Below are 27,674 nucleotides of genomic sequence, written 5' to 3' on the forward strand. Positions count from 1 at the left end.
AAAAAAAAAAAAAAAAGCGATTTGAAGGAGAGGGAAGCGAAGCAAAGCTAATTAAATCAAATTAAAACAAAACAAAACATAACAAAACATAACAAAACAAAACAAAACATAACAAAACAAAACAAAACATAACAAAACATAACAAAACAAAACAAAACGTACCAGACCAAATCGAACCAAACCAAACCAAACACATTTATGTACAATATTACATATATACATACCTACATATGGTATGCGTAGATATCCTATAACGCTTACGCGCCTTGACTTATACCATATAATGGGGGTTAAGTTCGAAATCTTTCGATTTTTTAAATTAAATTACTACGCATTTTATGTAAAGAAAGAAAAAGTTTATACCTTTTTGCACACAACTGTAGCATATTCCCTAGTGGGGCTTAGCATATACCTAGGTACTACTTAAACTGTCTTCACATTTTGTATCTGTACTATTAAAAATGTATTCGCATGATATGAACAAGTGCCTTTTTTGAGCATCTCCTTGAGCATGTTGCATACCTACATCTGTTGGCACGCGTATATAGTATGTGCGTACATGCGTACGCATACATATACATATATATGAACGTGGGTATGTGGACCTGTCTACATATAAGCGTAGGTATGCGCACTCTTTACGTTGTTGAAAGGGTGCATGTGTATTTTCCTTTATTCATTCGTTTATTCTGTTTGTTTATTTTATTTTTTTCCTTTTTTCCCTTTTTAGGGTACTCCTTTTTCCACATGTGGAATGACGCAGTACATTACTCGTACAAGCACTACATAAGAAAAGAGGTAAGCACAAAAAAATAAAAATAAAAATAAAAATAACAATAACAATAATGGAAATAAATACAGTAACAGTAACGACAGGAACAATAATAAGGATAATAATTGTAGTAATAATGAAAAGACGCAAACGAATAAGTGAAACAACGAATAGCTTAAGCAATCGTTTCGTTTGCCTGTGCTATTGTAAAGAAACAAATATGCACAACGAGTATATTTTTTCTTTTGCATGTATCTCTGCTTTTTTTAAAGTAGAAAATAATTGCATTTTTGTTTTACTTTCTTTTTTAACAAAAGCGCAAATGTCTCTCAATACTTCATCATCGTTTGAGCTTTGCTTTGTCATATTTCCAACCTTTTGCCATAATATTTCGCTTTGTTATTCTCATTTATGATATATATATTTTTTTTTTTTTTTTCTAAAGAAGCAACGAAAAGAACTGTACGAAAAAATTAGAAGTGCCAGGGAAAGGGGCTTAATACCCAAGAGTCAAGTTGGCTACCCTAGTTAGCAATAAAATAAAAAAAAAAAAAAAATTAAAAAAAAATAAATAAATAAAATAAAGAAATAAAGAAATAAAGAAATAAAGAAAAAAATAAATAATAATATATAACATAGCGTGGAGTAACACAGCATTATAAAACAATCACCTGCAGTTACTTTGGCACACCGGTCGAATTAACATGCCTTTTGCACAACCACATCATCTGGACAGTGGACCAACCAAATGAGTAGGCGAAATTTGTGAAAGGAACATTAATGAGCAAAATAGGTGCGACATTTTCCCCGTTGCATATAGTGCTGTAATTTAAAAAAAAAAAAATTTTGCTGAAATTTTTTTGAGTAAACAGTGCGTACAGCACGAAAGGATAGGGGGGGGTATATATAACCCTTACACAGTTAAAATGCGATACGGAAGTTTAAGAAGACAACAAGCTTAAGAAGATAACCTGCTTAAGAGGATAAACGTTTAAGAAGATAACCAGCTTAAGAGGATAAAAGTTTAAGAAGATAACCAGATTAAGAGGATAAAAGTTTAAGAAGATAACCAGATTAAGAGGATAAAAGTTTAAGAAGATAACCAGATTAAGAGGATAAAAGTTTAAGAAGATAACCAGATTAAGAGGATAAAAGTTTAAGAAGATAACCAGATTAAGAGGATAAAAGTTTAAGAAGATAACCAGATTAAGAGGATAAAAGTTTAAGAAGATAACCAGATTAAGAGGATAAAAGTTTAAGAAGATAACAAGCCAGGAGATTAAGTCAACGAGTTAAGCAAAAATAAGCCAACGAGTTAAGATAATAAGCAGACAAGTCAAGCTAATAAATCAACGAGTTCAGGTAACAAGCCTATGAGTGGAGTTACGATGGGGGGATGCAAGGGGCAGTTCAGCATATCCGGAAAAACACAGAGTGAAACATCATACAGCGTAATACCTACGTATATTTTAATTTTCCTCCATGCTATATTTAATGTTCATATAGTTAGTAGCAGTTGTTATCACAAAAGAGGTAAAGATGGTGTTGACCCACTTCCAATGTACTTTTCAAATGACACAAACATAATATTCTTATTTGACTATTTTCGAATTAGATGTATGTATGAATTTATTTTTTGTAATATCATGTGTTTCTTATTAGGTTTTTTATCTATATATATTAAAGCAGTAAAAAGAAATACATTTAAAAAATATCCGAACGATTTAAAAGAAAATTTACTGTTCGTAAAAAATATTCCAGTTGATCATAGACTTACTTTTGGTATGATATCTTTTATAAATTATGCCGTTGATTATTTATTAATGCTCCTCGTCATGACTTTCAACTTGTTTATATTCCTTAGTACCATGGTGGGCATAGCTGTTGGTTATTTCTTTTGTGGGCATTTGCTAGTGTAAGGCGGCGGAAACGAGAGGATCAAAAAAGATGGGGTGAAAATGAAAAAAAAAAATGAGAAGAAAAGAAAAAATAGGAACAAAAAAGTGGAACATAAGAACAAAAAAAAGGTATAACAACATCATTATGGTCTACCACCCAGATGATGTTGTTTCCTTCTACTGAGTAATATTATGTAGTGGGAGAAGCTATACCCCTTATTTCTTCAAAAAAAAAAAAAAAAAAAATATGCATAAATAGTATCATATTCGTGTTATGCGCATTTAATTACACGTCAGGTGCATACATCTACTGTGCTCACAGCAATTAGGTAAAATTTTAAGAGTTATATGTTTGTATATGCAAATAACTATTCAATATGCATGTAAAAATTTTCCAATTTTTATGACGTGTGCAGAGTGTTCATTTGATGAAATGGTACATTGCATATATGTGCATATTTTACGCCATCCAATTTTTCATTATATTTTTTCATTTAATTTTAATTTTACTTCAATTTTATCTTTATTTTATTTTTATTTTTATTTTATTTTATTTTTATTTTATTTTTATTTTTTTGCCCTATTTTATAATTTTTGTAAAAGAATACTTTCGCACAATCCTTTAACGATACGCTAAAGTAAAAAGTGCAAAAAAAAAAAAAAAAAAAAAAAATTGAAACGTTTAGGCGAATTTAGTGTATGTTTGCAGCAACTTTTTAAAAAGAAAAAAAAAAAAAAATAAAATAAACAGACGATAACACAAACGAGCGCATAAAGGAAAAATCTGTTTTATTATTCTTCTGAATCTCTAAGGTATTAGAGGTATTTTCTTATTTTAGCAAAAATGTAAAGGTCTTCATTTCTCATTCAGCGCGCAGCAAGTAAAAAGTATTTTCACCTGAACAGGTACAGGTAAAAATTTATTCATTCCTATGTGTGGCTTTTTTTTTTTTGTTTTTTTCTTTCCTTCTTTCATGTAAATTCTTTATCGTCGTTGCATATTTGTGCAACAAAAAAATTTGTAATTATATAAGTACCTATATAAAGGCACACCTGTTCTTTTTTGTTGTTTTGTCCGTTGAGCAGTTTTTTTTTTTTTTTTTTTTTTTTTTCCCTCCCCCTACCTCGAAACACCCAAATATATGAGCACCTGCAGGTTCCCTGCATCTTCTTTTTGTTTTTGTGTATGCTGTTACATTTACGTTGTAAGATAGTACTATGTGTATGTTTGCATTTGCATTTACTTTAACTTCTAGTCTTTTTTTTTTTATATTTTGATTCGCTTTATTCCATTTTCCCTACTTGACTCAAGTGAAAAAATATGAAAACCGAGAAGGCCCAAAAAGAGGAAAAAACAAATAGCGGTAATATAGGCACAATACTAATACAAGTTACGGGTAGCAACAACGTTGAAATGGAACCACAAAAAAGGAAAGGATTTGATAGGAAGAGCAATGAGATGAAGAGCAATGAGATGAAAAGTAATGAGATGAAAAGAAGTGAGATGAAAAGTAATGAGATGAAAAGTAATGAGATGAAAAGAAGTGAGATGAAAAGTAATGAGATGAAAAGAAGTGAGATGAAAAGTGCAGAGGACATGTATATTGATGCAGTAGATGGTGAAAGTGCCAAGGGGACCATTGAACGGGCAAAGAGGCTTAAAGGGAAGGAAGATGAGCAAGAGCACGAGTACTGCATACTTAACAGAAAAAGAGAAGATAATCAAAGGAAAAAAGATAATACATGTGATAGGGATGAAACTACTGATGATATTGTCAATGTTAGTGGATATGGTAGTGGCACTAGCAGTGGAAGTATCCATTTGAATGGACTTCCTAATGATGGACTGCTGAAGAACGTCGAATTTCACAAAATATACGAAAGCGACGACAATCACGTGTCGAGGAAAAATAGCACAGTCGATGTGGACAACAAAAGTAGTCAAGGAAAAACGATAAAAACAAAAAAAAAAAATAGTAATATAATATTAAATACATCAGTGCTTCAGTCGTATATCCATAAGAGTTATGACAAGGTATCAACTGCTCTGATAAAAACGTCCAAGACGTTCCTGGGAAAAAATTGTAACACGTGTAATGATAGCGGTGATAGGAGCATTGACAGGAGCAAAGACAAGAGCAACGACAAGAGCAAAGACAAGAGCAACGACAAGAGCAAGGACAAGAGCAAGGACAAGAGCAAGGACAAGAGCAAGGACAAGAGCAAGGACAAGAGCAACGACAAGAGCAAGGACAAGAGCAACGACAAGAGCAACGACAGGTACTGTGACAGACGCAAAAGTAGCTACTCTGAGGGGGAAGACGAGGGGAACGAAAGAAAAGATAAATATTACTGTAACGATAATGACAACATAAAGTCGGAACTGCTAAAAAATTACAAAAATGAGATGAGCAGTAGCAGTGCAGACAATTTTAGCGCAAAAATTTTTTTTGAAAAAAATTCAAAAATAATTAACAGAATCCTTGAAGAGGATAATCATAATATGAAAGAGTATAAGGAGCATATTATGGAAAAATATAAAAAGCTATCTGAAAATAATAATATATCAAAGTTTTATAAAGATTTAAAACAATTATTAGATGAGAGAACATTATTAATTAATTTCATTTTTTATTACAAAGATATGAATATTAATTATAAAAAGGATTTATACAAATATCAAACGTCCTATGATATATTAGCATCTGAAAACGAACAAATAAAACAAAATAATATAACATTAAAAAAACATATTGATTTTTTAAGTGCTAATGAGAATAAGCAAGACGACTGTAAATAGGCACACCATCCTGTGATAAATGGTACAGTTAACGGGTAAATCGCATGTACCCTATAAAAACTGAGAAGAAGTCTACGACATAAATTATAACATATGGGGGTTAACAGTCATCTGAAAAAGTACATTAAAACCTGAAGCTTTGCCCGTTCGTGCACGGCTAAATATACATACGTATGGATATGTGCACGTTTCAGATGTCCATACTGTCATACATGAACAATAATTCAAATGTGTCTTTCACAAACTCCTACGCCATCAAGTAATTTTTTTTTGCCTTTTTTTGTCCTTTTTTTTTAAAAAATATTAATCGGTTCAAATGTTTCGAGAAATAAAATAATTTAAATATGTTTCCTAGTTCTTTTCGTTGAAAAATTAAGTAACTATACGTGGGTGCAGCTTGCCAATTTACAACATCCCTTTGCTGAACTTTTTGTCGTACCTATGGAGGGAAAAAAAAGAGAAGGGGAAAGTGGAAAAATATGAGAGGTCATAGAAAGTACGCAGAGATGAGAACTGTTCCGCGATATATGATACATTCTCGGATGCACATTAGATGCATGCGAATGCAAATTTCATTTTAGCTATTTCGACTGTCCATTTGTGTTTATTACTGATTTCTTCGAGATCGCCCCTTGTTTACCATTTTCCTTTGGTAATATTTCTTCAATTCTAAGAAGTATATATATACGAAAAAAACAAAAATTAAAATTATATAAAAAACAAATAGAAAAAAAATTAATAAATAAAAAAATTCCGAATAATTTATGCATAGGCGCGCTTCCATACTGTGTGAACGTTCCATCTTTATATTACCCGCGTCATTGCCCTTATCATCCTTTGTTTCCTCTTTCCTTTTTAATGCCTCTGAACAACCTCTACCTTTGTAATTTCCCCTGGACTTGGTTGCATAAAGATGGGGGGTGCATTTATTTTTGTAAAATCGCCCTTGTTCATGCAACCTCGGGATATTCTTCTCCACTTCGTTATCCATTTCGCCATACTTCTTTCTATCCATTTCGCCATCCTTTTTTCTATCCATTTCGCCATACTTCTTTCTATCCATTTCGCCATACTTCTTTCTATCCATTTCGCCATACTTCTTTCTATCCATTTCGCCATCCTTTTTTCTATCCATTTCGCCATACTTCTTTCTATCCATTTCGCCATACTTCTTTCTATCCATTTCGCCATACTTCTTTCTATCCATTTCGCCATACTTCTTTCTATCCATTTCGCCATACTTCTTTCTATCCATTTCGCCATACTTCTTTCTATCCATTTCGCTATACTTCTTTCTATTCATTTCCTTCTCTTTAATCTTCTCCTCCTCATCGCTATCACCACTTCCTACATCCTGCCCTTCATCCTCGGCATAGTTCTTTCTATAGGACGTAGGGATAATCTTTTCATTGACAAAGATATCATCTGAACCCTTTAACAAATCATCAGAGGATAAACTTGATTGATTAAGAAGGTTCAAAATTTTGTTTTTATTCTCTTCACTCATTGATTCATTTCTATATTTGTACTTTGCGTTTTTCTTTTTACGTGCTTTGTTAATTAACGATTGCTCTCGTAGCATTTCTAACACATTCTTTTCCTTACTCCTATCTTTATCGTAACCATAATAATTATCAGTCCTAGTAAGGTTATTCGTTATAACATCCATTATACCTTCATCTACGTTTCTATTTTTACCTCCATTTTTGCCATCATTTGCATCGCAACTACACACAACACTTTTTTCATCACTACTCACATGTCCACTCACGTCAACACTAACCTCCCCACTTCTTTCATCATTACTACTATCATATGCACTAGCATCCGAGGGAGTGCCTTGACCCTTGTGCAGTATATCCATTTGCTCCTGGTTCATGTTAAGAATATGCTCCAAAGAATTAGAAACATTAAAATTATTTTTTTTCAAAATTTCTAAAATCATACTAGAACTACAAGCGGTGGCTATTTCCCTTACTTGATTAATTTCATTTTCATATATTTTTTTCATCATTTTCTCAACTCCTTTTTTACTTTTAATTTTTAAAAAATTATTAACATAAATAAAAAATTCAAAATCAAGTTTATCCTCAACTACAAAATTTTGTAAAAATTTCCATTTGCTCATACGTATGTCATTCCTTAAAAAATGAAGACTCACATCATTACATGTTTCAGTTAACAGATCAATTACAATTGAAAGGGGAAGAAGTTTGTTTTTGTCGTTTCCATACAATATATTGTATTTTATAAACATCTTCAACACTTTTGCAAATTCATATCGAAGGAACAAAATGGATTTCTTGCTCGTGTCCTCTGCACTGCTACTGTATAGTTTACGTATCTACGAACAGAGGGATGGGGAGAGATGAAAAATAAAAATACAAAAAAAATATACATGTACACACACATCCATACATATGTACACACACATCCATACATATGTACACACACATCCATACATATGTACACACACATCCATACATATGTACACACACATCCATACATATGTACACACACATCCATACATATGTACACACACATCCATACATATGTACACACACATCCATACATATGTACACACACATCCATACATATGTACACACACATCCATACATACGTACACACATCCATACATACGTACACTAATCTGCACAGTTGGGCCAGTTAGATAAGGCGCGCAACCCTCACTGCCGCAAGTATGTACACACACATATAATTTCCATTAGTGCATACCATTTCGATATAAGTCTGTATGAACAAGCAAAGAAAGGAAGAGCCCCCCTCTTTCCGTAAAACCAGCGAAGGGTTCTGTTCCAAATTATTTTCCTCCTCTCCTATTTGATCATGAAATAACAGTTTGGCAATAATTAAGTCGTTCGTTAACTTATTTTCATTCGTATCATAAAATTTGTATTCTTTGAAAAATTTTGTAAAACAGTAAATGCATACAATAAATTCATTTATTTGGAAAAGAAGAATATCTAGTATATCTTTTTTGGTGGGATTATTACTATTACTATTATTACTAATACTACTATCGCTATTATATTTTTCTATTTTTTCCTTTATACATTTTAGTTCCTTATATAGAAAAGATATATATTTATTTATTTTGAAGAAATGAAATTTAGTAATAACGTACAATTTATTCAATACTCTTGTTATAACATCTTTTTTTATTTTATAAAATAGCATTACAATGTCCATAAAAATATGTATTTTTAAAAACGTCGTTTTAATTATGCCCGTTTCCAACCTGTCCTTGTTCATAAATATTTCCACTAATTTTACATAAAATTCAAACACGTACATATCTAAATCGGAAAATTCTCTCTCTTCATTATTTTTAAAATATAAATCGTAATATCTATTGGCATTCAATAAATAAGAAAAAAAAAAGGACGTCAACGACCCATTCTTCTTCAGTGTACTGATTATATAGTCATGCTCCTGATTCAACAAAAAGCTGAAGCATTTGCTCATGTAATCAAAGTACATCTCCGACAGCCCTTGCTTCTCTGGCAACTCCAACAGCTCATACTGTTCGTATTTTTCTTGTAACTCTTTGTTGTCTCGCTTCTCTTCCTTTTCCCCTGTCACCTGAACATACAGGAAAATTTCTCTAAAGTATGTATTCGATTCCATTATGTTCTACTTGGATGAACAAAGGAACAACACTCCAATTGTAACGCACTATGTATAAATATATTTACGTTGTATATATATATATATGTATATATGTATATATGCATTTAGATATTTATGTACAAGTGTACGTGCGCGCACAGGTACGGGCCTATTATTGCAGTATACACAAATTCGCAGTGGAGTACAAAGTGTTAAACCGTATACAAAGGATTAACAAAAAAAAAAAAAAAAAAAAAAAAATACTGTTCAGACAAAAATACTCAACTTAGTGCCTTTTGCGGTAAAACTTTCGCCGCGACGTCCGTTTTGCTATACTTTGCTTTATTTTATTTTTACTTGTTTTTACATATCTTTATCGTTTTTTATTCTTCTATTTGTTTCTATCTTTTTTTCGATTTTTCTCTTTTTTTTTTTTTTTTTTTTTTTATTCTCCACCACTTAATTCGTGCACATATGTTACACGCACATCCACATTCTTATCCATAATTTGACATATAAGGTTGGTGAAAAGCATAAAAAAGATGTTTTTCTGCTTTCATTTTTCTTTTTTTTTTTTTTTTTATAACATAAACACTATGTTTTTCCAGATTTCGTGAAACCCCGTTACTTGTTTATAAATTCATCTAATAAATTTAAACTAGCTAATGTATCACTATCTTTTGATCTATTTTTTATAAAATGATTACACTCCAAGTATCTTTGCGTACAGTTCCATATGCACTTCTTGTTACTGTTGCTTAAACTTTTTTCTGAAATTGGCGTAAAGTTAAAAGGTATTATAATGGAAGAGCTAGGTCGAAAATGGGGCAATGGAGCAGTTATGCAATAGATTAATAACACAGTATCATCAACTTGTTTTATTTTTTACTTTATACGCATATATACATTTATATATGTACGTTTTTACATTTTTAAATTCATTTTTTTTCTCTTTTACCCGGGTAACTAACGCACTTATCGAAGCAGTAGGATGCTATTTTGCAGTTTTCCTTAAAGGAGGATATTATCTATGTAGTGAGGAAAGAAATGCAAATGGACTGTAAGTGAGAAATGTTGTCCTCTTGACATATAATTATGCGTAAATTGATACAAACATATATAAACATGTATATTCATATATGTGTATATAGACGTTTGTACAGGTAGGTATGTGTGCACTTGCGTGTATAATGAATATAACGGCGCGTACTTTGTTTAATTTGTTTAATTGCGTTAAAAAGTTGTCCGCATTTTCTCCTTTTATCTCTTCATCCATTGTTCAGCAATGCAAACTTGTTTACTTGTATCTTATTTTACCTACCCTCCAGTATAGTTTTGCCTATACTTATGGATGTTTTAATAACATGTGTTTTGTTTCTGCCTGTATATATAAGTTATTTCTTCAATATGCCCAAGGTTAAAAAGAAAAAAGGAAGAAATAAAGAAGAAATAAGGAAGAAATAAAGAAGAAATAAGGAAGAAATAAAGAAGAAATAAGGAAGAAATAAAGGAGAAATAAAGAAGAAAAAGAGAAGAAAAAAAAGATGAAAAAAAGAAGTAAAAAAAGAAGAAAAAAAGAAGTAAAAAAAGAAGAAAAAAAGAAATAAAAAAAGAAGAAAAAAAGAAGTAAAAAAAGAAGAAAAAAAAGAAGAAATAAAGAAGAAAAAAAGAAGAAAAAAAGAAGAAAAAAAACGATAAAGCAGTAACAATAACAGTAACAACAGTACGAATGACCGCAGCAACTTTGACAGCAATATTGGTATAACTACCAGTATAATAAATGTTGGACGCAAATTTATTTTATATTCTTAAATCTAATAATATAATAAATATATAAGTAAAAAAAGAGAGCACAAAATATTGGAGTTCTCAAAATAATTATATAAAAGGGGTATTTTCCTGTTTCATTCTAATTCAAACATCCGTAAGTTGTCAATTGTGTAATTTATACAAAAAAAAAAAAAAAAAAAAAAAAATGGGAAGAGAATAAACTTTTTTTTCTTTTTTTTTGTCATTTGGGCAAATAATTTTCTATTTTTTGTCGTTTTTGTGTAATTTTTTTTTTTTTTCCCCCTTTATACGGCTTATAAGCGTAATTGTTTCTTTTCTTTTCTTTTTTCTTTTCTTTTTTCTTTTCTTTTTTCTTTTTCTTTTTTCTTTTTTTTTTTTTTTTTTTTTTTTTAAGTAACTAAAGAAACGAAAAATCATGGGAATATATCTCGAAAGGCAAGATTACATTTTTTCATATATTGTTACGTACATTAAAATTTGGTAGCATTACGAGAGATCAAAAATAAGGAAAAAATGAACGCAAACAATAAGCAGTTAGTGAAGGATATATATAGAATAGGTATGTTAAACAGGTGAAAATATATAAGTATATGTATATATATAAGCATATGTATGAGCATATGTATGAGCATATGTATGATTATATGTATAAGTATTTAAACACGCCCGTACATGTACATACAAACGGGCAATGATTTGCGTTCGTATCTGCTCGTACACGCCACATTTTGTATATCTTGCAAAGATACAGTGAAAATTTCATCCGACGTGTCTTTGTAGGACTAGATCATAAGGACTTTATAAATATAGAAAATTTAGAAGAAATATATGAAAAAAAAAAAAAAGTAAAGTTAAGAAGATGCGAAATTGTTTATGCATTAAATATCCTTGAAAATGCAAGAGCTTGTTCAATAAAAAATGAAAATAATACAATTATAACGAGGATGAGAAGTGAAGATGTTACGAAAAAATTGAAAGAATTAAGTGATATAGATTTTTTAATATTTACCAAAATTGAAAATAGTCAAAACAATGGAATATGGACAGCTGATCTGAGAAAGCAGACCAAATTACTGGTAACTTTTTTTTTTTCATCCGTATGTAACATAAATTTTTAAACAAAAATATTTTTGCATAAGCAGATCTGCTACGATATTTGGCTAGTAGCTAATTCGTATCGCCTCCTTTTGCTCACACACATAAGCATACACACGTACATGCATAAATGCATACACACGTACATGCATAAATGCATACACACGTACATGCATAAATACATACACACGTACATGCATAAATACATACACACGTATATGCATAAATACATACACACGTACATGCATAAATACATACACACGTACATGCATAAATACTTAAATATATATATTATGCCCACATGAACTCCCCTAATTCGTGCTCCTTTTCAAGATACATCAAGTCCAAAAAGGAGTGAAGTTGCTTTGTGAAAATAAATTAATAAAACAGGTAGAGACAAAAAAAAAAAAAAAATATGAACAGTTAATGTAATATTCGCAAATTTGTTCATTTGTTCATTTGCGCATTTGTTCATTTGCTCATTTGTTCATTTGTCCGTTTTCCTATTTTCCTATTTTCCCATTCGTTTGTTTGATTATTTCCCCCCACCTTATTCATGTCGAAGGTAAATAATATCCATGTTAAAAATCGCAAAATGTACATACTGTATGATTTGGAAGCTTCAGAAAAGGTAAAAAAAAAAAAAAAAAAAAAAAAAATAGAAAAAAAGAGAGCTATTTTTGAAATTCGGATAAAATGTGTCATTAGGATTTTATGCTATTTTTTTTTCTTGTTACATTTTGATGTTGTTATAATGTAATGTGGCAATATTTTGTTATATGGTTTTTACTCGTTTGTGATTACTTATTTTGTTCTATCATCTTTTTATTTTTATTTTTATTTTTAATTTTTTTCCTATTTATTCTCTACTTCATTCCCATTTTTTTTCCCGTATGTGGATGTTTTCAGGTGATTGGTGGATCGTTCTACACGGACGGAGTGTTCAACAAAAAGGTTGTTGACTATATAAGAGAGAACATATGTTTCTATTTATATAACAATAACAATTCAAATGTTATTTCTGTTATTAATTATGTTAAAAAACTTAATAACAGTGTGTGTTATTTTTCGGACAACGATATATACAGAGTTATAAAAACGCTGTTATATGAGGAAAGAATTAAGATATATAAAAATAATAATGATGAAGAATATATTTATTATTATAACAATGAAAAGAAAATTTTTTTCCATAATTTTCCTTGCTTTTCATGTGATATTTTTAACAAATGTAATTCTGATACAAAAACAGCTATTAACCCGAAGAATTGCTTATATTTAAATTTTTATCTTAATTTAGAGGTATTCCCTACATTTGTGTGCGCTCATAGGAGAGGATATGCGTTGTTACTCCGCCAAACCTATATGCATTTTTATTTATGCCTGTCTTTTTTTGTGCGTATTCCGCATTTTAATATGTTTATTATGAGCACAATTTTATTTTACTTTTAATTTTACTTTTACTTTTACTTTTAATTTTACTTCTAATTATACTTCTAATTTTACTTCTAATTATACTTCTAATTATACTTCTAATTATACTTCTAATTTTACTTCTAATTATACTTCTAATTATACTTCTAATTTTACTTCTAATTTTACTTATAATTATACTTCTAATTTTACTTTTATCTTTATTATTTCCTTCTTTTTTTTTTTTTCATTTCTTTTTTATAGAGCGATTAATATCATTAGCAGTGTATAGGATAAACAGCGGGAAAGAAAAAAAAAAAAAAAAAAAAAAAAAGGAGTAACTGAATTAGAATTAAATTATTCCCATTTTAAACGCATTTTTTTTTTTTTTTTTTTATGTTTGTCGTTTTTTGTTAAAAATTTAATGTATACCTTATGAATGTGCTTTTAATTTATGACTCGTTTTTCAAAAACCCTTTTTTGTTTATTTTTCTTTTAAATAAAATGTTTGCCCCTTACTATTTTTAACATTTTATTGAGCATTATTTTATATGTCATTGGGTGAGGTTTTTACTTTGTTCTACACAGTTTTATTTTACTCCATTCTGCTTTATTTCATTCTTCTTCGTTACATTATACTTTATTTCACTCTTCTTCGTTACATTATACTTTATTTCACTCTTCTTCGTTACATTATACTTTATTTCACTCTGCTTCGTTATATTATACTTTATTTCACTCTTCTTCGTTACATTATACTTTATTTCACTCTGCTTCGTTATATTATACTTTATTTCACTCTTCTTCGTTACATTATACTTTATTGCACTCTGCTTCGTTACATTCTATTTTATTTCACTCTATTTTATGCTAATTTATTTTATTATATTCTAAAATATTTTTTTTTCTTTCTTTTTTTTTTTTCGAATTTCCAAAACGCACTTTTGCACACAATTCAGAAGTGAGAAAAATCAAAGAAAAACAACAAAAAAAAAAAAAAGACACCGCCATATTTTTTTAGCATTATCTTCCTTTTAAAAGCATAACAAAAATAAAAGGAGATTTAATTAATTTTTTTTCTCTGTTCCACTTAATATTTACCATTATTTTGAATTTACAAATTATCCTTTGGAATTTTATTAATAAAAAGAGGAAAGTGTTAAAAAGAGAGTGCTAAAAAAACAGCGCTAAAAAAAGCAGCGCATTATTATAAGATCATATATTGCGTCTTCATTGCAAAAATTATAAAAAAATAATTTATGTGGAAATGAGAGAAAGCAAAAAGAAGCAAAGCAATAATGTTCGAATAAAAGAGCAAAAATTAGAGCAGTAACCTTCATAAAAAAGTCTATTTTATATTTTCTTTTTTTTTATTTCTCTTTTCATAAGCTCATTGCAGTATGTCTATATTATATTCAAAATAATGAGACTTTTCTTTTTTTTTTTTTTTCCCCTATGTTACCGTGGGCAGAAACAAATATGAAATATCAAGGAGCGACTGCGATGAGTTCATAAGAGTTGTAAAAAAGTACGAAATATGCGAAAGAACAAAGCTGTTAGATTAGTGCTATAGATATTTGAACATAATTCCAGTGATTAGAAGTTCAAAGCAGTTACATTATTCCGTGGCGGAGCACGTACATATATATATATATACATTAATAAATACCCACGTACGTATATATGCTCATTATTTGGTTACATATACTCGCCGTTTTTCTATGTACAACAGATTTGGAAGCTCCTTTAACAGACAGGACCTGATAGAATATTGCAAATTAAACGAAATTCCATTGAACGAGTAAGGCAAGCAAGTGAATCCACCTCCACTCGTACATGATATATGTATATATATATATGTATATATATATATATATTTTTTTTTTCTACTGCGTGGATACATTCCACAACTCGAGAACATGTATATTTTTACATTCGCTCAGACAAACAATAGACTGTATGTTTGAAGAGCTATTTCTAAATAACAGAAATACAAAGGAGTAAGATGCAGAAAAAATATATAACTTGACACATTAATTTTTTTTTTTTTTTGTAATGTTCATATATTGACGCACTTATACCTAGTTGTGTTCCGGCAAGCGTATATATATACATATGTATGTATGTATATACATATGTAAGTATGTATATACGTATGTATATATATATATATATATATATATATATATATATATACCTGCATACAATTGTTTGTAACCTATGCGGTGGCTTTATAGGCATAACGACATAAATGCAGACGATTTAATTTCACTAATATCTACCAAAAAAAAAAGATGCTTTTATGTACCTATAGCAGTGTATATAGGTTAGTAAGTAACGTAATCTTCTATGTTAAAAGGAAAAATGTTCATTTGTGCACTTATGGGGATATATGTTTGTGTGTTCATACGCGGTGATGTACACTTGTGTATTAATTTATGAGTGTACATGTATGTCAAAATTTGTGCATGTCTACATGTACGTGCTTATTTGCGGGTGTTTGCACATACGTGTTCAATTATTTCTCATTTTTTTGAGTAAACAAAATATGGCATAACACAGATCTGTTCTAACGAATTTGCTTTCCACCATATCCTTTCCCTCATGTAATAGGAAAAGGCAAACACATAGACAGTTATGAAAAAGAAATAAAAAGAGAAAAAGATGTTAAAGATGAATATATAAAAAGAAAAAAAGAAAAATTAAAAAGACAACATGAAAAAGACGAAAAAAATAAAAAAGAAAATGAATTGAAAAGATATGTATATGAAGACACAATATTTGATAATTCAAATAGTCATAGTATTAAATTGTATGAACTTCATGGATCCGAACTGCAAATAAATAATAATCATTTTGAAGGAAGTAAAAATGATATTTCTGTATTTGGAAGAGTGCCACAAGATGTGGTTAATAAAAGAGAAATGGATAAAGTTAAAAATGGAAGTGCCGAAATTTTAAGTGAGGAAATATCAAATGTAAACATGCATGACAAAGAAATGAAAAGGAATGGCAACGAAATGAAAAGGAATGGCAACGAAAAGACGCATATAAAAGAAGACAGTGCCAAAATGAAGGAGGAATCCTCGAAAAAAAGAGGTAACCATAACATTACAATGAAAACGAAAATAGTAACAAATAAGGGGAATAAGCATATCACACGACATAATACACAGATAAATCAAATAAAAGTGAATGATGACCACACCAGTTTGAATGATTTGAAAAAAGGGGGCGGTAAAGAATCGGGGGAGAGGGGGAGTGAAACATTGAAAGGGTTAAAGAAAGGGGAAGAGAAAGGGGAAGCACAGGGGTCAGCGAAAAGGATAGTGAATGAGGCAGCAACAGAAGCAGCGAAGGAGGACGAACAAAAGGAAGAAAAAAGAAGCTACTACAACTCACTGTTGCAAAAAGTGTTGAATAATAAAAAGAAAAAATATAAAAGAAAGAAGAGATATTTACGATCTTTTAATTTTGTTACGTATTTTAAGTTAAACGAGTTAATATATATCTCCTTTTTGGTCGAAAAATATTACGACTACTACTTCAGTAAGAGCATAAAGTGATATACTGACGATTTTTTTTTTTTTTTCAACTTAACCCGCCTGCAGTTTGATGTAAAGTGTGTTCCGCGAGTGTGTGCATGGATATACATTTATGCATATATACATACGTGTATATATTAATGTACGAATAAACTTGGGTGGGATAGCACATACATATGATGATTCATTTTCCATTCGCAGAAGAAGAATGTTACGACCTGGTTGACATATATGACCATGTTAAGAAAAAAAGACAGAAAAAAAGAGATGAAAAAAAGGAAAAAGAAAAATTGAAGGACAGCAGAGTAATAGAAAATTGTAGCGAAATTAATTTGACCGAAGGAAAAGATAACATGCTAAATTGGATGAAGGAAGATACAAAAAAAAAAAAAAAAAAAAGCAAGAAGAAGGATGTATTCACAAAGTTAAAGATATAAATTGTTATGATATCTTTAAAAAGTACGATGAAGAAAGAAAAAAGAACAAAAGAAATATTTACAATAAGAATACATATAAATATGTGCATAGCAATTACTTAAGTAATTTTAAGTATGTAGGTAAAAATTTGCATTCCATAATAAGTTGTGTCTTATCTAACATAAATTTGTTCTTCAACCAAAACATTAATGATATTGAAAATGTAGCAAATAAATATGGTACTGTGGTTAGTACCATTAGCAAAGTTCCAAGTGGAGTAAGGAGTGCGGTAAATGAAGTAGGTCTCTACGAAACTTTGGATTTCAGTCTGGAGAACAAGACGATGGGGGAAAAAAAGCAGCAGGTGCATGCTAATAATGTATGTGATGACAGCATGGCGAAAGGTGGAACAAACGAAAATGGTAGAGGTGGTAGTGATGGTAGAGGTTGTAGTGATGATAGAGGTGGTAGTGATGGTAGAGGTTGTAGTGATGATAGAGGTGGTAGTGATGGTAGAGGTTGTAGTGATGATAGAGGTGGTAGTGATGGTAGAGGTGGTAGTGATGGTAGAGGTGGTAGTGATGGTAGAGGTGGTAGTGATGGTAGAGGTGGTAGTGATGGTAGAAGTGGCAGAGATGGTAGAAGTGGCAGAGATGGTAGAAGTGGCAGAGATAGTAGCAGTTCCAGAGATGGTAGCAGTTGCAGAGATAGTAGCAGTTGCAGAGATGGTAGCAATAGCAGCGGTAGTCACGCAGACGGGGCCGTAGAAACGCCTGGCCAGAATTGCAAAAAAATGAGCGAAAAAAAGGAAGAAGATAGTTTTGATAAGGTAAAAGAAAAGACAAGTGAAGCAGATGATCCACCCAATGGTGAACGTGGAAAGAATTGTTCGGAAAAGAAGGAATTCCAGATAATAGTAAGAAAAACAGGAAAAAAAAAAAAGAAAGATTTACTGCTCAGTGATGACCAAGATAATAATAATAATAATAATACTAGCGAAAAATGCAACTCAGACGTAAATTATTTATCAGAATGTAACAACCATTTTGAGTATGATGAGAGACAAGTCATGTCGGATAATACCATTAATTATTTAAATTTAAAATACAGTAAGGACAAATTAAAAACTCCTAATTTTATTTATTACTTAACGAATGATATAGATCAAATACATATTTTTAAAAAGACTTATTTTTATGATTTTTTTTTTATATATTTATTTCGAAAATTATTTTGGAATATATTTTCATTGTACAATATATATTTGGAGCAATATAAAAAGGAGGAGCACTTACAAATACATGTTAATAATATATGTTCTTCGGATGAACAAAACACAAGAGCTGACAATTTCCTCTTATATGAAAGTGATATTAGCATAAATAATTTAAAAAAAAATAAAAACTTGCTTTATAATACTAACCAAAAGCTTTGCAATAATTTAACTCCTTTATTTCAAATTATTAAGAGAGAAAAATTGTTCATATATTTTCGCTATGATGAAAATAAAAAGCTTAAAAGCAAAAATAAAACAGAGTACATTTATAAGGAAATTTGGGAATACCTTATTATCACATCTCTAAAAAGGGGGCACTTAAAAAAAAGGTCAATTCCCTTCAGCGAGTTTGTGCTATATCGAGGGTTATAAAAAAAAAAAAAAAAAAAAATTATAATAAAAATACAGAAAACAGCTAACAGTAAACAGTCATTTTCCCCTATCTTCTGTTTCCACGCTTTTACACTTACATGATGGGAAAAAATGGTTATTAGCTGTATTTTTTATTTTATTTTATTTTATGTTATTTTATTTTTTTATCTCTTCATACTACAAACGTTCGCGGTTTACATCCACCCTGAACTTTATTACGCACATGTGCATGTACACGTACAGATATATGATGTATGCCCATATACGGCGTATTATCGCTTTGCCGTTCGTGTAACGAATTTTGGAGGATTTTGTCGTACCGCATCTTATATTTTAAAATATTTGCCTTGTGCTACTGTTCCACTGGATGATGTAACATTTAATATGAAAAAGAGCATTCTCTTGTATTCTTTTTTTTTTTTTTTTTTTGCTACTCTTTTTTGATAGTCTGGTGGGCCTACATTTTATATGTCGATTGTACGTACATAAGTATATACACCCATCATACACATATATATTATATATATATATGTATACATTTTTTCACAAATGAATGCAAAAAATTAACGAGACATCCCTCCCCCGAATAGGCCTTCCTTTTTTTCTTTTTTCTTTTTTCTTTTTTCTTTTTTCTTTTTTCTTTTTTCCTTTTTCTTTTTCCTTTTTCTTTTTTCCTTTTTCTTTTTCCTTTTTCTTTTTTCCTTTTTCCTTTTTTTTTTTCCTTTTTCCTTTTTCTTTTTCTTTTTTTTTTTTTTTTTTTTTTGGCTTATTTATGGCGAGTCGACAGAAAAATGCACAAAATTATTTTTCCGTTTCTACGTACATAAAATGTTCTAATAATTCCCACGGCAGTGCTAACACTATTAATTTAATATGTACCTTCATTTATTTGACTTCTTTATTTAGCTTCATTCATTTATTTACGTTTTCACGAACTTTTACTTAATTTAATTTAATTTAATTTAATTTTTTATTTTTTTTTATTATCCTTAACTGCAACTTGATGCTTTTCAAATAATGAAAAAAAAAATAAAAAGAAAATTCTTATTGGAAGTCATAAAAACCACTTAGATCTCTCAAAGGCTGTAAAGGGATAAAAAAAAAAAAATAAAAATAAAAATAAAATAAAAATAAAATAAAATAATATATGTGCGAGTACTTTTTTATATCCTTACAATTTTAAGTTGCACCAAAATAAAAAATAGCAACTTAAAAAGAATATATGACGAAATAGCAAAGCAAAAAATATATATATACTTGATAGCAAAGCAAAAAATATATATATACTTGATAGCAAAGCAAAAAATATATATATACTTGATAGCGAAGCAAAAAATATATATATACTTGATAGCGAAGCAAAAAATATATATATACTTGATAGCGAAGCAAAAAATATATATATACTTGATAGCGAAGCAAAAAATATATATATACTTGATAGCGAAGGAAAAAAAATAAAAAAAAAAAAAATTAATAAAAAAAATAAATTAATAAAAAAAATAAATTATTAAAAGAGTAACGATCTTTTTAAAGCGGAAATCTCCAAAGCATAAAAAAAAAAAAGAATCCTCTGTTTTTCATTTCTGTTGAAGAATTAGTGTTATCAGTTTTATATCCCGTAGTGTATTCTTATAACCATCCTTTTTTTTTATAGAAGTAATTGTTTTAATAAAAACCATCTTATGAGAAAAAATAAAAGAAAAGAGAAACACCAAGAGAAGTGATATACTTCCCTGGAATAATTTTTAGTTTCATTTTTATTAGCATTTACCTTCATTTTGTTATGTCGTACATTACTACTCCATATTTTGTTATGTCGTACATTACTACTCCATATTTTGTTATGACGTACAGTTCTCATTTCCTTATCTTATTTCTGCTTAATTTTAGTGCCTCCTAAAGAAAGAAAAACGAAAGAGCAAATTGCTGCAGCAGCAGCTGCATCAGGAAGAAGCAAGAAGAAGGTATTGTTTCCCATTCGCAAGAAAAAAAGAGACTAATATAAAAATTCTGTTGTGTATATTTCCTTGCGAATGCTTTTACGTGGCTATCCATGAACATATGTGCGTGAATATATGTGTGTATGTATATATGTATATATGTATATATGTATGTATTACTTTACTATTGCACTATATTTTTTGCCTGTTCATATTTTCTTTTTTTCTTTTTGCGTTTTTTGCATCAATGTGTAGAAATGGGGTAAGGGAAAAAACAAAGAGAAATTAAACCATGCCGTTTTTATTGACAAAGCGTTACATTCGAAAATTTTGGAATGCAAAAACATGAAAGTTATTACTCCCTCGAGTATATCGGAGAAATATAAAGTAAATTTAAGTGTAGCTCGAGCAGTTATTAAACATTTAGCGGAAAAAAATCTGATAGTGGAAGTGTGCATACAGAACCACAGCCAGAAGCTGTACACGAAGGCAGCTTGACTTTTTCATACGTTCTTTTTGAATTTTGTATTACTCAACCTTATGTTTCGTTAATCAGCTGTATTGTGCGCAATACTCCCTTTTTTAACTAATTTTTTCGAATTTTTTTTTTTTTTTTTTCTATTTTACAATCTTGTACATGCGAAGATAATAACCCCGCATAGTAGAACGCAGGAATATATTACCCTTCACCGTATGTACATGTTTATGTGTGCATGTAAGCTTCTCATACGTTTAGAATTTTCCTTTTAAGTCGAACACATACCATGCACACGAAAATGTGAAGAGACTATTACTTTTAAAAAAGAGAAAATTAGTAAATTAAAATCCATGGCAATATGTTAACCAAACTTGTACATATGTGTAACCTTTTGTCAGTTTAAAAAAAAAAAAAAAAAAAAAAAAAAATCCGTTATACATGCATGCATACGTACATACATACATACACACATACTTACATACATACACACATACTTACATACATACACACATACTTACATTGATACAATAAAAGAAGTGCAAGAAGGATGCTGACAGTAGCGAAGTAGAAGAGCAAAGAATGAAGCTAACCGAATAAATGAAATAAAATGATGATCCAAAAAAAAAAAAAACTAATAAGTGAAGCAAATTTAAAAAAAAATGGAATAAAAGATTTCTTCTTCTGTTCATTTTGATTAAGTTTGCAAACGTTAACATGAACGTAATAAGTTGAAGTCATAGTTACTCTGATTATTTCATTTATCAAAAAAAAATAATAATAAATAAAAAAAAATACAATACAATACAATATAGTGAAAGTGAAGTGCATTACAGCATCGTACATTAACGAATTGCACGCCTCACATGCATGTATGGAAAGAAAGGCTGAAATGTGAATTCGCACAAAGGCGTCTTTATGTAGTAAAAATGGTTACATACATGTATATGTATATGTACATGTACATATACATACATACATACATACATACATACATACGTACATACATACATACATACAATATACCAGAATTAAACGAACTATTACGTCATTTTCGTCTAAGTGTTTACTTGTTATATATATATACATACATACATACATTTGCAGATATATATGTACAAGTGTACAAATGGGAAGAGAAATTACAAATAGCGTAAGAAAGTCATACAGTGTGCGTAAATTACCGCCGTTACCTAGAATACACATATAACTACATATGACAGTGTACATATAACGACAAGTGGAAAGATACGCAAATGTACTTCTAGTTATCGGTGTTACTCGCACTATTCGGTACGGCAGTGTTAAACGGACAGACAGGCGAGAGGGGGTGGGGGCGGACATAACTGCGAAAGATAAACTTTTCAAAAGAGTATCATTATGTTGTGATAAAAAAAAAAAAAAAAAAAAAAAAAAAGACAAAAATAATTAAAAAGGAGTTAATTGAAAGGAAAAGCATTCATCAGTTTTATCCTCATGTTAGTTTTCTTTATTTTGTTCTGATTTGTTTTTTTTTGTTTTTTTTTGTTTTTTCGTTTTTCGAAAAACACTATTCAGGAAAAGTACCGATATGCTTATATATCACCGAAGAGAAATATGCCTATTTCCAGCCAACTTTCGGTTGAATAAATAATTTTTTTATTTTCATCATAGATATCATTTAACTGCTCACTCCGTTCTGTTGTTATTGAAATAAATTTCCCCGGAGCAACTTTTTTCTGGTGCATACCTTCAATGTACTCTATAGTGTCTGACTTTACCGATTCATAGTTATTTATATTTCCATTTATGTTTCTATTTCTATTTCTATTTCTTCGTTTGAGTTGTTCAACTTTTGCTGCGGCAAAAACAAGTGGTTTTATCATAATGCTATGTTTCTCACAAAATTTGATGAGTAGGTCGTTATGCCCTATTAAGATGGGTATATCTGCACTTAACATAGCATCCAAGTCGATTAAGCTATCCCCAATAAATGCGGACAGATTATGATTTATATTTGTTAGTAACGAACATACTTTTGTTTTTATTCGTGTCTTGTCGAACAGCGAACATAATGTTACTTTTTCTTCTATACTATCAGCTTCATTATATTTTTCATGTTTTATTTTAAGTTTATTGTACTCAAAATTTCCAGTGTAGATCCTCTTCTCTTTATCATAGGTATGTGTCTTTGAATAGTATACATTGAAATATTTCTTAAAAATTTGGTAATAATCATTTTCATCATGTGTATCTTCTACTTGTTCGCTCGTGCACTGGTCGACTGGAAGTGGTAATTCTGTAGAGTTCTCACCTAATCCCGTGGTAGCTGTAGTGGTAGCTGTAGTGGTAGCTGTAGTGGTAGCTGTAGTGGTAGCTGTAGTGGCAGCTGTAGTGGTAGTAGTACTACTACTATTATGTAGTACTCCGCTCTGAATTGGAACCCCCTTAACTTTAAGCAAATTGTTTCGTATGGTATAAAGACATATTTGTTTTTTTAGATTAAGCGTAATAATATCGAAATAAAAAGTTTTTCTATTTTTTTGTTTATGATTCATTAAATGTAGGAAGACTTCTAAAAAATAATCATCCACTTGAAAATTATCATACGATTCATTTATTAAATTGTTTAGTACATCTACATTTATGTCTTTTAGAATATCGTAATATGCTATTAACATAGAATAACTTACGTGCAAATTATCCACTAACTTTAGGTAATAATAATACGAATCAGAATACGGTTCTGATATATTCTTTTCATCTTCTAGTTTTTCCAAAATTGTATTCTCTTCTATAATAAACCATTCATTTATTTTATGTAGGTATTCAATTCGCTCTTCCACTGAATGTATCTTTTTCTCTTTCATCTTGTCTATACTAAAGCTTTTAAAAAAGTGGATATCCTCTTGGGTTAATTTTGCGCCTTTTCCATTGCCAATGCCAATACCATTTTCATTTCCGCTTCCATCCTTGTTAACGTTACCCTTACTGTAACTACTTTTATAGTATTTCCTCTCCAACATTTTAAAAAAAAAAGAATACGAATCCTTCTTTATTATCGTTTTGTCAAAGTCAATCGCTATGTAGTAAAATTCGTCTATACAGTGTAAGCGATTCTCTTCCCCTTCATACATATCGTTAAAATTTTTTAAAAAGTATTCCTTTTCCTCTTTCCACCCCTTTTTCTTCTCATCATTATCTGTAGTGCTAAATCTTTCATTCTGTTTAACACCCTCCATATTGATATGATCATTTCGTTTGGATTCCTTCTCCCCCGTTTCACTAATCTCTTCCGATGTGATCCCCTCTAACATTTTCCCTTTTTCATTCCCATTTTTTGCAAAAAGAGCATCGTCTATGTTAAACGTCGTTTGTTCGAAAAAGAGATGATCGAATTGGCTGTTAACTAAGCACTCTTGATGGATATGCAGCCTCGGACTACCTTCCCCACTATTACTTAAACTTATGGAAGTTTCATTACTATTACTTCCTTGTGCGTAGTTGGTACTATATACACTATTACCATCCTCTTTTATAAGCTCGACGTATTTTTGAAAAGCTTCTTTCTTTTCTGGTGTGAGATCAAGATATAGGGGAGAATTCTCTGTCACAGTACATATCTTTTTACAAATATTGCGTCTAATTGCTGTGTACTTTCCATTATGATGTAAAATATCATCCTTCTGAGTACTTGTAAACACTTGAGTAAAAAACAATTTTTGTAAATTTGTAGCATATTTAATTATATTTAAATCTTTCATAATATCATTAAAGTGGTAATTATTTTTATGTACTCTCTCTTTGGATAAGAAATATAATAAGAACTCATTTAATTCCATAAAGTTTACATTTGCGTATTCATTTATGTATTTATAATATAAAATAAATTTATCTTCATATCTTTTATCCCCATGTGGAAATACTACTCTTTCGTTTGAACTTAATTTCATTTCATAGTTAATTTTCTTTTGATCATGTGCTTCTATATATTTTTGTGCTTTCACTTTGTTAAAAGACATAAAACACGTGTAATACACATTTGAAAAAATATAAATAAACGAATAGACGCCATATAACAGATTTAAATAATTATAATTTTTATTTTTACTTAAAAAGTGTACTATAAAATATACATATTTTATTACGCTGTTATGTGGTACGCTCTTTTCTTCATCATATGGCTGCACATTTTTACTCGTATCCTTCTTCCTCAATACATTCAACTGTTCATATATATTTGATAATAGCTCACTACACATTCTGATTGGATGTTGCTCATTAATATTTTCATTCTTAAGTAATACAGATGAAAACAACTGTATATAACTATACAGCAAGTACAACTCAGAATCTAGGCACTTATAAAAATGATTCGTATCTAAATAATTGTAAGTAATAGCACGCGTAAACTCACTATGCAAACATTTGTAAAAGCTCTTTTCACAATATTTTCTTATCAAGTACATGTGAAAAAATTTAATTAAGTTTACGTTCTTTTCAGTTCTCACGCCGAGTGGACTAAAAGGCAAGCAGCTACCATTGTCAGTGCTACCACTATTAATGCAGCTAATCATGCCGCTAATAATTCTGCTACCACGACTAGTGCTACCATCATCGCTGTAATTCATAATAGCATTGTAATGACTGCTCTTATGGTAGCTATTAATAACATTACTGTAATAGCTATGTTCATACAAAGTTTTCCTCTTTAGATTCTTATAAACCTTTTCCACATATACAATACAGTTCTTAAAATTTTCAAAACTTAAGCAATTATCTTCTTCAATTACACTGCTTTTGTTTCCTTTCTTAGTACTACTCACATGGATGTGTTTTTTCAAATCTATTAGAATTTTTACATCCTTGTCAAATTCTTTTTCTCTTCTTGTTCTTAGTTTTTCTAGCAGTAATTTTATATCTTTCATTTTGCCTTCTTAACTATTCGCTCACTATATAAGCATCCAACATGAGCTGCTTCTACGCCCTCACCCCTTTACCGCTTGATTGTTCTATGGTTCTTTTATGTATTCGGCTTACCCTGCTTACTCTGTTCACTCTGTTTATTCTACTTAATCTTCTTCCTCTATTCATTTACTTCTTATCTTTACTTTCTTTTTTTTTTTTTTTTTGTTTGTTCTCATACGTACTAAATGTTCGCAGATTGTTCATGCATTCATTCTAAAAATATTTCTCACCTCAGTTCTTTTGTAAATTTATACGTTTAGTATCCCTGCTTTTTAATTTGACTAAGAGAAGATATATCTGAGCAAAAGAGACTTGCGAGTAGGTACATACACATATAAAAATGTACACTTATATACATGTAAGCATATATACATATACATATGTATACATATACCAATACATCATGTACATATTTATACATACCGACTTATACACGTGTACATATACATGTGCTTCTGTATGTGCATACGTGCGAGTATGTTGTGGCGTACTTCTACTCACCACGAACAGGGAAAAAAAGACTTCGTTAATTATAAAAAAAAAGAGAAAATTTTCGTGCATGCGAAAAAGTATAAATAATGTATGCACGAGAAGACATCCCCTTTTCCCCTTCTATTCATCTCTTTTAAAATTTCATGGTATGGTTTTTAAATGAACAGAAGTGGACGGATGCGCGTATGTGCGAGGGCACATAAAACACGTGCATTAGATATATAGCATATACAGTACAACTGCTTAAGTGTATGGTTGTTATCAAAAAAAAAAAAAAGAAAAAGAAAAAAGGGCATTTATCCATACACATGTACATTTGCATGTGCGTTTATACATACATACATACATATAAATATATATATGTATATGTATATGTACATGTGTACAAAAGTACACTTGTTTACTTGCTTTAAAGAAGAAGCTTCTTATATATTTAGAATAACCATCTTGACTAATTTTGTTTTAAAAAAAAAAATTAAATAAATAAATAAAAAACTGCTGTATACTCTGAACACGTTTCAGCATTTATTACACATGCTATTTGCTTAAGTGAAGCTCGAAAATGCATATATCACAATGCATATATTTAATATATGTTTATAAATATGTACAACAAAAAGTATTTTCACGCATACATAATAATATGTATGCACAACTCGTACTCGTTCGCTATATATTTTTTTTTTTTTTTTTCCTTTTTGTAAGTAATTAATTTTCCTCTTTAACTTAGTGGCATTCATATATGTAATATTTAATCGTGCTCAGTATACTCAACATAATAATAATAATAAAAGCTGGTTTGAGATAT

General features: G+C 29.8%; 9 protein-coding genes across 9 annotated transcripts; 6 read left to right on the top strand and 3 right to left on the bottom strand.

Moving 5' to 3' along the window:
- Window positions 1-283: 283 nt before the first annotated feature.
- COX14 (cytochrome c oxidase assembly protein COX14, putative) lies at window positions 284-1,304 on the top strand (the record flags this gene model as incomplete). Its single annotated transcript, XM_029007358.1, has 3 exons — window positions 284-416; window positions 731-798; window positions 1,218-1,304. The coding sequence occupies 3 exons, from the start codon at window positions 284-286 to the stop codon at window positions 1,302-1,304; spliced, it is 288 nt and encodes a 95-aa protein (XP_028863755.1).
- Window positions 1,305-2,331: 1,027 nt separating this feature from the next.
- PmUG01_13037100 (copper transporter, putative) lies at window positions 2,332-2,691 on the top strand (the record flags this gene model as incomplete). Its single annotated transcript, XM_029007359.1, has 1 exon — window positions 2,332-2,691. The coding sequence occupies one exon, from the start codon at window positions 2,332-2,334 to the stop codon at window positions 2,689-2,691; it is 360 nt and encodes a 119-aa protein (XP_028863756.1).
- Window positions 2,692-3,991: 1,300 nt separating this feature from the next.
- Window positions 3,992-5,470, top strand: PmUG01_13037200 (conserved Plasmodium protein, unknown function; the record flags this gene model as incomplete). Its single annotated transcript, XM_029007360.1, has 1 exon — window positions 3,992-5,470. The coding sequence occupies one exon, from the start codon at window positions 3,992-3,994 to the stop codon at window positions 5,468-5,470; it is 1,479 nt and encodes a 492-aa protein (XP_028863757.1).
- A 405-nt stretch (window positions 5,471-5,875) lies between these two features.
- Window positions 5,876-9,118, bottom strand: PmUG01_13037300 (conserved Plasmodium protein, unknown function; the record flags this gene model as incomplete). Its single annotated transcript, XM_029007361.1, has 4 exons — window positions 5,876-5,909; window positions 6,082-6,139; window positions 6,284-7,814; window positions 8,207-9,118. 4 exons carry the CDS (start codon window positions 9,116-9,118, stop codon window positions 5,876-5,878), a joined length of 2,535 nt encoding a protein of 844 aa, XP_028863758.1.
- Window positions 9,119-9,724: 606 nt separating this feature from the next.
- Window positions 9,725-10,376, bottom strand: TIM8 (mitochondrial import inner membrane translocase subunit TIM8, putative; the record flags this gene model as incomplete). Its single annotated transcript, XM_029007362.1, has 3 exons — window positions 9,725-9,870; window positions 10,059-10,128; window positions 10,311-10,376. The coding sequence occupies 3 exons, from the start codon at window positions 10,374-10,376 to the stop codon at window positions 9,725-9,727; spliced, it is 282 nt and encodes a 93-aa protein (XP_028863759.1).
- A 1,028-nt stretch (window positions 10,377-11,404) lies between these two features.
- RPC34 (DNA-directed RNA polymerase III subunit RPC6, putative) lies at window positions 11,405-13,672 on the top strand (the record flags this gene model as incomplete). Its single annotated transcript, XM_029007363.1, has 6 exons — window positions 11,405-11,463; window positions 11,643-11,967; window positions 12,320-12,376; window positions 12,552-12,617; window positions 12,896-13,288; window positions 13,664-13,672. The coding sequence occupies 6 exons, from the start codon at window positions 11,405-11,407 to the stop codon at window positions 13,670-13,672; spliced, it is 909 nt and encodes a 302-aa protein (XP_028863760.1).
- Window positions 13,673-14,666: 994 nt separating this feature from the next.
- Window positions 14,667-19,009, top strand: PmUG01_13037600 (uncharacterized protein; the record flags this gene model as incomplete). Its single annotated transcript, XM_029007364.1, has 8 exons — window positions 14,667-14,728; window positions 14,871-14,927; window positions 15,132-15,200; window positions 15,343-15,399; window positions 15,637-15,725; window positions 16,013-16,948; window positions 17,146-17,249; window positions 17,405-19,009. 8 exons carry the CDS (start codon window positions 14,667-14,669, stop codon window positions 19,007-19,009), a joined length of 2,979 nt encoding a protein of 992 aa, XP_028863761.1.
- A 1,658-nt stretch (window positions 19,010-20,667) lies between these two features.
- RPS25 (40S ribosomal protein S25, putative) lies at window positions 20,668-21,450 on the top strand (the record flags this gene model as incomplete). Its single annotated transcript, XM_029007365.1, has 3 exons — window position 20,668; window positions 20,903-20,976; window positions 21,208-21,450. Coding segments are annotated over 3 exons (318 nt in total).
- Window positions 21,451-23,001: 1,551 nt separating this feature from the next.
- On the bottom strand, window positions 23,002-26,334 carry PmUG01_13037800 (conserved Plasmodium protein, unknown function; the record flags this gene model as incomplete). Its single annotated transcript, XM_029007367.1, has 1 exon — window positions 23,002-26,334. The coding sequence occupies one exon, from the start codon at window positions 26,332-26,334 to the stop codon at window positions 23,002-23,004; it is 3,333 nt and encodes a 1,110-aa protein (XP_028863763.1).
- Between the last annotated feature and the right edge of the window lie 1,340 nt (window positions 26,335-27,674).

The sequence above is a fragment of the Plasmodium malariae genome, assembly GCF_900090045.1.
Source record: "Plasmodium malariae genome assembly, chromosome: 13".
Classification (NCBI taxonomy): domain Eukaryota; phylum Apicomplexa; class Aconoidasida; order Haemosporida; family Plasmodiidae; genus Plasmodium; species Plasmodium malariae.